Source organism: Phalacrocorax carbo, chromosome 1 (genome assembly GCF_963921805.1).
Source record: "Phalacrocorax carbo chromosome 1, bPhaCar2.1, whole genome shotgun sequence".
Classification (NCBI taxonomy): Eukaryota; Metazoa; Chordata; class Aves; order Suliformes; family Phalacrocoracidae; genus Phalacrocorax; species Phalacrocorax carbo.
In genome coordinates this window covers 134,225,837-134,236,366 of record NC_087513.1, presented here as the reverse complement: position 1 = coordinate 134,236,366, position 10,530 = coordinate 134,225,837, and the positions used below count along the sequence as shown (strand labels likewise).

The 10,530-nt window shown below is 41.5% G+C and overlaps 1 protein-coding gene across 2 annotated transcripts in view; it reads right to left on the bottom strand.

Moving 5' to 3' along the window:
- Positions 1-2,088: 2,088 nt before the first annotated feature.
- CLTRN (collectrin, amino acid transport regulator) overlaps positions 2,089-10,530 on the bottom strand; it is a 29,350-nt gene continuing 20,908 nt past the window's right edge. For both annotated transcript variants that reach the window (XM_064474958.1, XM_009510774.2), the window contains exons 5-6: positions 8,292-8,486; positions 2,089-4,432 (exon numbers count right to left, since the gene is read on the bottom strand). In XM_064474958.1, coding sequence (XP_064331028.1) covers positions 4,276-4,432; positions 8,292-8,486 — 352 coding nt within the window. In that variant the 3' untranslated portion in view covers positions 2,089-4,275. The remainder of the gene's footprint in view (positions 4,433-8,291; positions 8,487-10,530) is intronic.

Below are 10,530 nucleotides of genomic sequence, written 5' to 3'. Positions count from 1 at the left end.
ACTTGGCGTATTTAAAATAGCTCATTTCATGAGTCACAAGTTACTGCACGGATGAACTGACCAAATTTCTGGGGGCATCTGAGCCATGTTTTTTAAGAGTGTGTAGAAACATAGACTTCCACTTTTCACTGAGAGTTATTTTAAGTCTTTGTTGCACTTCTGCCCTAGGCTTCGAAGTAATTTATTTTGTATTCCCACATGTGGGAAGTTACACATGAAAAACTCTTTTCTGTTAAGATGTGAGAATACTCTTTGTTTGGTCAAAACCGACGCTTAGTTCTTGGAAAGAAATTATCAAACCAGAAGCTCTTGTCCTAATGCTGTGATTTGTATTAACTTGGGAATTGTTTCATTCTCACAGTGACGAAGGAACAAGACTTGAAGCCTGCCCTGAGGCTCCTTGTGCGCACTTCACCCTTGTCTTTTGTGAACAATGGGAGAAACAGTGAACTGGCTTCAGCTATGTCTTCCCTCAAAATGCAGAACAAAGGTGTCCCTTTACGAAGGCATAGCCAGGAAAGTGTTTTCCATGAAGGTCAGCATGACAGAAGCAAATGTCATACCTGGACAAACAAACAGGAGCATATAGTCTGCAGGAGGCCCGTGAGGTCACCCCTCCAGGCTCTTCAGCACCAGCAGAGCCATGGGGGAATGCTGGGTCCAGCTGTGAGTAGCAGACTTCAAGGTGGGCTAATAAGGAGATGTTTGGAGGGGAGTACCACAGACAGACTCTCTCAAGCCTTTGTACACTCTCCTGGAAGAGAAGAGGCAAATGCTGATGTGACAGAACAAGCTTTGATCTAGTTTTCTCCAATACAGAGTAAGCATCAGCTTGCAGGACAGCGCGGTTCGCTTTCCTGAAAGCAAGCGGCAGAATGGCTGAAGTAAGGACTTCAGCATCTGCCCACAGTTGGCAATCTTCCCTAAATAATTATTGATAAACAAGATTACTAGTTTAATTTACACAACCAGTCTGTGGTCGGTACACAGCTGAAGGTTGTGCACAGCAAATTGTTGTGGCACGACCGACTCGGTCCCTAATTTAAGGAAGGCACTGCTGAGTTCCCGACATTCTCGAGCACTCCAGACGTGTAGCTAATGACTGACAGCGTAAACAACTTACTCATGCATGATTTGTGCTCATTCTAGCCGAGACATCAATACCCTCTCTCAAGTAAGCTGAACAGAGCTGCAACGTCCTTCCTGAAATGTCGACTCGCTGGGGACGTGGAGCTAGGGATAAACATTGCAGATTTTCTTCAAACAGAACTTCTCTGGCTTTATTGCTTCATTTAATTGAATTTTCTTTTATCCTCTCTTTTCTCAAATGGCAGCTTTTGAAAATGAAACAGTTCAGTCTCAGGCACACCATGTTCCTTTGTCGAAATTCATTGGAACGGCACAAATGTAACTGAAAGCAGAACCAACTTATTGTTTTTAGGGAATAGTTTACACTATAGTCTATATTGCTTGTTATTCACTTTCCTGTGTATTATCATGTCACTTGATGGCAGGTGGTTTAGAGAAAAAAAGCAAAAATTACAAAGTTAAATAAAACATCTGGGCCAGATGCTCAAGGGATATAAATAGTCATCGTAACATTTGCAGGCTCTGGAGGACACGCTTTACAAAATCTTTGTTTTCTAATGTGATCCTGCTGCACAAAAAGAGATGAGATTTATTTCTTCTGCAGCACTGTGCACGTGATTAACCGAGTTTGCGGTACCTATTTCTGTGAAAGAGCTAATACCAACACTGACTTCAAAGCATTACTAAGTGTGATACCTGCCTGTTCATGTCTCATTTGCTTCTCTCAAGCCATTTTCTGTCAGCAGAGGCAAGCAAGATCTACGCCCTGGGTGAATCCCACATCTTCATTAGCAGAAAATTATGCCAAACTGCTGTAAAGTAATTATGCAGCTAAAAGGTGAGCTGGAAAGAAGTCAGTGATTAAATACTTACCACCAGAGTCAGCCCACATCACATAGTGTTTTGTTCAGGGGCTTTCAATCTATTTTCAAATCGCTGGCCAGTGCCGTGGGCTGAATTGAACCTTCACTCAGACCTTGATAGGTATGCTCAGATATGCTTGGCCCTTTTTCATATCAAGTGAATTTTATTTCAATATCATATAGTACAATACAGGATAACAGTAATTCTTAATCAGTAGCTCGAGGTTGCTCTTGCACCGCCAAGCTATTCTCACCGAAATCTTTCATGGGTTCTTGCAGAGGTGCTGCAGGTACAGCAATCCATTGTGGTCGTACTGTCATACAAAGAATGTGAAAAGTGTGAAGGTTTAGAAATGATGGGAACTAAACTACCACAATAAAACTCTGCCTGAGTGAAAGACCTTGGAGCAATGACTGAGGAAGCAGTAATAACACTGTACTCTGTATCTTCCCTCCAAATGATCTTAAACACTGGTACACTTAATCTTTGACATTCCTGTGAGAAATACATCTCCATGTTGTGGGTGGTAATTTTGAAGCAGAGATATTATCACTAATAACTGACTTTATTAATCCTTTTCCAGAAAGGGGCAGCACACCTTCTGGGACACAGAGAAGACACAGTCCTTGCCCAGAGGCTCCCACCAGCAGGACATCAAAGACAACTGTGACAGATGAGACCACGTGAGGCAAATGATCAGTGGGTTCCATAGTTTTATTTTGCATTTAGCCCTCCTCTCCCCACCTCCCCTTGCCTCGGGCTTCCCCCGCTCGGCTTCCTGCCCTCGCCCTGCTGCTTTCCCTTCTCCTCCCCATTCCTCCCCTTCTGCTCACCCTGTACCCAAGAGGCAGCACTGAGTCAAATGGACAGCCAGAGGTGCTCAATACAGCCAAAATGCTGAAGGATTTGTACCCCAGGAGGCAAGAAACCATTGTACCATTCAGGACACTAGAGGGTCCTTTACAAGCAGCTTTTACCCTGTTTTACCCTGTTCCTGTTGATGAGGAATAACTCAAATAAATGGGTTTTCTAATGTTGCCTCCAAACACAGCACTGGAAACAGGATGGCTAATGGCCACATCCTGCCTCCAGTGATGTCGGCAGCTGTTTGGTGACTGCTGATACCATATCTTGCTTCAACACACCTCCATTCTCTATGTGCAGCCAACCACACATACAAGTCCCCTTTACTGGGGTGCAGTTCTGCAATACGACTTTTATCGCCGATTTAAATGGGAACAGGATTAGGGCACAGACAGCACAGTCTGTATATATATGGCTGACTTCAAAGTAATCCAACAGTGCAGTTCAGGGTCTGGCACGATGTGATGCCCTCAACGCCCAGACACACAAATAGGAAACACGGGCCTGGATGGTCTCTGCCCACTTACCACCACCTACATGTTCTCATTCAGGACGGGTGCATCAAGCCCAGCAGCCGGTGGTGTTTCAAGCACTGAATCTTGTCAAAAGCTATCCAGCTGTCACAGGAAGAGTTCAGCTGACCCCGGGTGTTTGCCGTGTCTTGGAAATCTGCTCTAGTTTTATTATTAAAAAATTATAAGGAAGATTTTTGCAAATAGCTGCAAAATGCCCTCATAGATTTAATGAGCTGGGCCACTAACCACAGACTGTACCTTTGGAAAATCTGCCCTTTGTTGCATCTTTTAATTTCCAGGTCATGTAATCTGGGACTTTGACTGTTAAGTGAAAAACATTTTTAGTACCAGATACTTGGTAGTCCTAAAGCTACAGATGACCTGGCTGCTTTTAACCTGCTCTTACAGAGGCTGTAAAAGCTTGGGTTTTTTTCCTTGATAACCTAAAACTTTCATGCACTGATCACTATTCCATCCAAAGGCATACTGCATATCAGCAAACGGAAGTCATTTTACAGAGAAACTTTTGCATATGGCTTGAAAGAAAGCCCAGCAAGAACTGACAGTGATAGATGATCTCCCCAGTGACATTCAGGAATAACACAGTTTCACATTTATATCAGGGAAAACCAAGCAATAGACATATTTAAATAATCATTAAAAATTAAATGCCTGACACAAGGCAGGTTTCAACCCTGTTCTGTCACACATCTTCTCGAAATCTTTAATGGATATCATTTGAGGTCTTCTCATTTGCTTTGCACATGAACAAAAGCTTTGTAATGGAGGTTTGAGTGTATGTATTATCAGCAAAAGGTTCTCTCAAGGGAAATTAAGTGAAAGAACATTTTTCTTGTCTTCATGTTTGACATTCAGGAGTAGTGATGAGATAAGGTAGGCACAGGAGTCTTTCAAAAAACCACCAGATAGCAATGGCAGCATTTCATAAGGACGTGAACCGTTCATCATCTGCTGCAAAGACACCATTAATGTGGCCTGCTTTTAAATCCAGCGTTTCACAAGGAATCCCATTTTCTACTGTTACTGTCACTTCGCCTTTCTCTTCTAAATTTTCTCTCTCTGTTGACTCTTTATTCTTTCTAAAAACAAGGGAGAGAAAACCATCTTATTCTGTTGACCTGTAGCACTCCACCACGATACCACAAACAGAAACCTGCATATTTAGTCAGAGGTTTATAATAGGTTATGTCTGAAAGGCATAATCTGGTGCACCTTTTTGCTCTTGTAAATACACCATGGAAGGTGGGAGGCCCACAGGCTGGAAGCCCTGATTTAGTGGTTTGAGGTCAGGACCGGGAACCAGAAAACCTAGAGTAAACATGTTGTAAATATGTTATAAATACTACTTGAACTCCTTGTTCTGTAAAATGACTGGAGGGTGCAGAAGGAAAAGTTGATGCAAAACGCAAATGGGAAAAAAAATCTCTAAATCCGTTTTTGCTTTAGTCAGGAAAGCCCACACTAAACATGTAGTCTGACCCTGTCATGTATGTCATAGATTTCACCCCATGATGTGGACAAATTAAAACATACTTTTTAGAAACAGATCAGCTTTAGACTACAGCCTCCTGTGACAGAGACTTGAGTGCCCTCACACTCCTTGATGATCTTCTCCAGAAGTTAGGTACTCTTAATGCTGCAAATCTGCATTTTCAGTTCAAACTTCATTAACAGCAACCTTCCTACCCAGTAGTTTATACTTCTGTTTTCTAGATCAAAATAGTTGCATGGCTTTCACTTTTACAGACTCCAGTTCTCACCAAAAGCATATTAAAATAGTTGAATAAAATTATCTTAAAAAATGCTGAATAAAATTATCTAAAAATAAACCACGAGAAGATTTAATATAGAAATATCAGTCAACATGTCATGATGTTCCTTTAATTCCAGATTTATTCTGACCTTAAGATCTACTAGTTCATAGTTGAAAAACCTTCTGTACTTTACAGCCTGCAGCATCAGCGGTTTCAGAGGATAAGAAACTCAAAGGTCAGCTCTACTACTTCTTCCTATCCCACAACATGTACTGTAACTATCTGACTCAGGACAATCATAACAACCTGACTCAGTGTAACTGCTAATAACAGCAATATTAACAATAATAAAATTTTATTGGCCTTTGGTTGATTCTTGGCATTACTGACTTGCTAAAAATAAAAGTGGGGGGTAGCAGTGGGAACCTCTGGCCGCTGTATCTGCTCTTACAACACTTAAAAGGAGTGTTCTTTAATACAAAAACTGTGAGGGCAGAACATAAAAAAAAGATACTAGGGAGCAGATTTAAAAGAAACAAGAGGAGTAGGTGATGTGTGGAAGTCGTTGCCATAGGAATTCAGAGACCCTATAAATTTCTGTGAGTCCAAGAGGAGACTTAACAAGTTAAGGGAAGAGAAAACATTGTGGGTTACCCAATATATGAAGACCAGCTCATGAAGACCTCCAGCTGCAGAGTAGATGCTGGGAGAGTAATAGAGGGAAGCATTGGGTGCCCTTACTCTGTTTTCACTCTTCTCAAGGCAAATGTTTATGGCCTCTGCTGCAGATGGGATTTTGGGGGTAGGGGTGGGCTTCAGTCAAGCTCAGCATAGACAGTAGAGGATGGTCCTGCCCTGGGTAGGTGCCAAATCTATTATTGGGGACAGAGGTGTCCTACTGCTGTGATGACAGGAGAACAGACATAAGACTGGGAGACAGTGTGCCTGATCCAGCTCACCACAGAGGAAAGGGCTACAATCACATGGAGCTTTTCACGCTGCAGGCAGCCGAGGCTTGGAATTTTACATGCTGGCAGTGATGCGCAGTGAAGACCTAATTAAGAAAATTTTCCAGTTCAAGAAATGACGCATGAGCCTAACTCATTATTGAAACTCCATTATAAGCCAATCATGTGCTTCCCTGCCACCCTGAGTATGAACAGCCTGAAGCACGTGCTTTTGGGCTTAACTGAACCAAGGTATTTAACTGGCACTTTAAAGGCCAATAAAGACAAATGCCAGGTTTATGAGAAGTCAACACCATCCTTGGAGCCAGATTTCCAACCCAGCTTACTAGGCAACAAAGCTGCCATTATGTTAGCTCTGGACAGGTTTCCAAGAAAACTTGTTACTGGCTATGCTGAAGTCTTTGACAACCTGGTCACATTGGTGCCTGAAAGAGAGATGAGCACTTTTGAAATTCTCTTCTCTGGTGGCTGGCTCTTCTTTTGAGAAGCCAAATAGCCCAGATCGTCCCTTTTACCTCTCCAGCCTTTGCAGCAGTAGGTGGAAAAAATATATACTTGGTTTAGCCTCTGTCTTACTCCCCTGCCCCTGCCTGCACATGCCATTGATGTGAAGGGAGCGTTAGAATTCAGTCATGGTTGAATCTGCTCAGAGGAAAAGTTATATGTAAAGGAAGAAGAGTAGGGAAACAGAAAGAAAAATGAAAAGGAGCATAACAACTAAAAGGACAAGAGCATGAGACAGAAAGGATGCCAAGTGGCCATAGCCAGGCAGCAACAAGCCGTATTACTGGTGGTATGATGATGACAGCATGTAGTTTACACCATATTGAGGGGAATTGCTCAAGCTCAGCTGAGATATTTTGAAAACAGAGGGGGGAAAATGCTGTCTTTCAGCCTGATATAAAGCACAAATCATTACTTTAGCTAGAAAATTCATAGCTATTTAGCATAATTTATTTATATTACACTTATTTGAAATGTTCAAAGACCCCATTTGAGTTAGGTGCTATACAGAACACAGAGCCGTGATACTACACAGAGGGCAGGCATGGGCTTCAGGTAGCAACATCACTCCCCAGTTTTACAGAAGAGGTCACCTAAGTTCAGGAGATAAAATAATATAGCCCATACCACATGGAAGGTTGTGATAGGGCTTAAACTATCCACACATCTCCAGTATCTGCCCAGACTCTTTCCCAACAGCATCTCCCATCTATCTACTTTTTGTTGACTTTTGTTTTTTGAAAACAGAAAGGGGTTTCACAAATTCCTGCAACTCTTCTGAACGCAAAATGAAGTCAGAACTGAAATGTATGAGTCTGTTGCTGAAGTCATAATTTTGTGTTAACCTAACGTCTGTGGCAGCCTAAATTGTGGCAGAGGCTGAACTTCTATGGCAGAATCTCAGCTCAGCTGAGAAATTCCTATTCCTTATGCCCAACTCTGAGCCAAAAGAGATGGCAGGACCAAAACTCCACCTACTCTCTGGCCTGCTCCAACATGCTCACACTAGGGAATCATGAATAGCCTTCTCTTTTCACCAGTGCCACCACAGGGCAGAAACTGAGAGGAAAAGAGAGTAGCTTTCTCCTACCCTACTGCCAAACAGCAAACACCTAGGCTTACGGGGAGATCTGGTCATGAGCCTGTGAAGGACTAGGTACTTTGGACTCATCAGGTCATGAATGGTAGGTGAGACCATGCACCGTACCATTGAGCTGGCCCTCTTCAGCCACACATTAATCATTATTGTGTCCCCTACTGAGGCTTCTCAAACTGCAGATCCAAATTTTTTTTAGCTCTGACCTGCTTTTGACACTACTGCCCTGGAAGGGGCACAGTCACTGCCGGCCTTCTCCCTCTTGGTAGCTACTGGAGTAGTCTGGGAGAGGAGGCTCACCTATGGCACACTAATCCTTGAGAAGAATGACAGCAAATGTCTTGGTAAAGTTATCATCTCTAGTTAGGTGGCCTCCAGGATCATATTCTTATACTTCCTATTTCCTCATTACACCCCAGTATTACTAAGGCATCGGTACTTCACAGTTAAAAAATTTAACCCCTTTCCTAGGAAAAGGACACACGGGTTATCTTTACCTACGAAGGGAGGGAGGAGCACAGCTATAATTTCTCTGAGGCTGATCTGAAAAGCAAAACCAGCCCAGCTGACTTAACTTGCCAGTATTCAGTTAAAACAGAAGAAAAGTTAAGCTTACTTTTTGTGTTGCTGAATCCCTGCAAAAATGAGGAATATAATTCCAGACACAATGAGACAAAGAACGACACCAAAAACGATAAGCCAGACAGGCGTGGAGGGTTCAACAGGAGGTGATAAGGTTGAGGTTATCTTCAGGAACTGCAGTGTTTTGTCACTCAGCAGGAAGGCATTGTTGATTCTGTCCCTGTTCATCCTTCATAAAAACACAAAGAACATCACAACTGTTTATAAATGTATTTTATAAGTTAAAAGGGTAGAAGAAAAAAAAGGAATTTTCATGTATGTGCAGCAAGTCTGGCAGGGCTGAATTGGATCCAGCATGACGTTGGTAGGATTACACAGAACTTTACCATAGACCCTGTCAGTAATCTACAGACACCCACACATTTCAAGGGTTTTGAACACCAGACTTTCGTAGGCGTTTACCTGAAAAATTGGGAAATACAGATGAGACCTGAAGTACAGTACTATTGCTTGTTTTTGTTTTGGACCATATGCTGAAGACACAGCAGGTTGTAATCTATAAGGATGGCTCTGTTGTCTTGCTTGTGCAGCATTCAAGATCAGCATGGGGGTGGCAGAACTACCCTGCAATGCTCAGAGGATTTACTTATCAGTGCCCCTTGATTCCTCAGACTGAACCATCCTGCACGTTATGGGCAGGTACATCTGCCCTCGCTGCTGTAGATTTTTTTAGGTCCGTGAGGCACAGGGTATGATTTGGTCCAGAAGAATCACTATTGCCAACAAGCCCTTCTTCCCTGCAGGATGCAGCTAAAGGGAACTTTACTTGTACTTTGCACATTTTTTCCATTATGAGAAACAAAGTCTGAGAAATATTTCTTTTTTTGTATGAGTAGTAAAACTGCTTCCCTTTAATGGATATCTTTACCTACAGTCATTATTTCTAAGCATTTCCAGGTATTCCTGGGTCTGAATCTAAACAGCCTTAAAAGGCTTTAGCAGTACCTTTCATTCGCTTCTTCAAAATGTTAGAAATTTTTTGAGAAAATGTATGACATATATTGGTTCAAGAGATTCTTTTTCATTGCAGTTGTATGATTTACAGCAGCTCTTTCTTGTATACAATTCAGTTTGTTTACCATAGAGCAAGTATTTCCTAAGAACAGATATACAGGAAATACAGGTGAGATTTTGCAAATTTCTTTTCTTGGAAATCATAATGTTTGATTGTCCCTTAAACAGGAAGTTCTTAGCCTTAATGGAAAGCTAGCATTCCTGGAGAGGACTGAAAGCCATGGCATATTATAAGACTCGTAATAAGGCAAGCCATCTTTGATTTAGAAAAGATTTTCATCCTTGTTGATATAAAAGGATCATTGTGAACAGCTGAAATAAGCATTGTTCACCCTCATCTAATGGCTGGAGTTACAGAATTATGTGCTGAAACACATGCAGGTAACTACAGGTAAATTTTATATTTGTATATGCATAAGTATATCTCGTGTATATTTATGCAGATCTTAGGACTCATGCAGAGCTCTGAGAAGGTTTGCCGTCCTCTTACTTCTTAGTTTGTAGAGAACCTCATACAATAAAACCCTGGTCCATGGGTAGTGTTCTTACGTGCTGCTGTAGCGTGAAGAATTAGAATAATGATTTAGTATTGAAGCCTGCAACCAGAAGCAGCTGAATAAAAAGTATCGTAGTTTTATAGACCATTTTATTTCTTTTTTCTAAGTTAGGTAGGAATTAAAACTTTTCATAAATAGCATATTCTTCTTTACTGGGTGATAGACAGTAGTTAAAAAACAAACATACTATAATAGCATCCAATTTCTGTGGCAAACAGGGCACATAAAAGACTTAAATAAATCAGCTTATGCTACTGAACGTATCAAAGAATAACAGAAATGCAAAACCCCTGCATTCCAGCACACTTACAGAGAACTTCAGTGAATAAATAATCTGCTTCCTTCACTAATGCTATGAAGCTATTGTTTGGTGTCTCTGTAGGAAATAGTTTAATCTGCTCATAAGCTTAAAAGTTAATCTTCCCAAAAGAATGCACACTCATTCATCAGGAATTAGGCATTACACCTCCACAGAGATAACATTTTCAAGAATTTTCAAGACAAAGTACAGAATGTCTAAAAACAAAGAGATCTGTTCTCCACTCCATGCTTGAGAAATGTACATGAGTTATGCTGCTTGTGGGAGTCATTCCTATAAACCCCTTATGCAGGTTTGGTGGACCATTGAAGTCAGATTGCCTA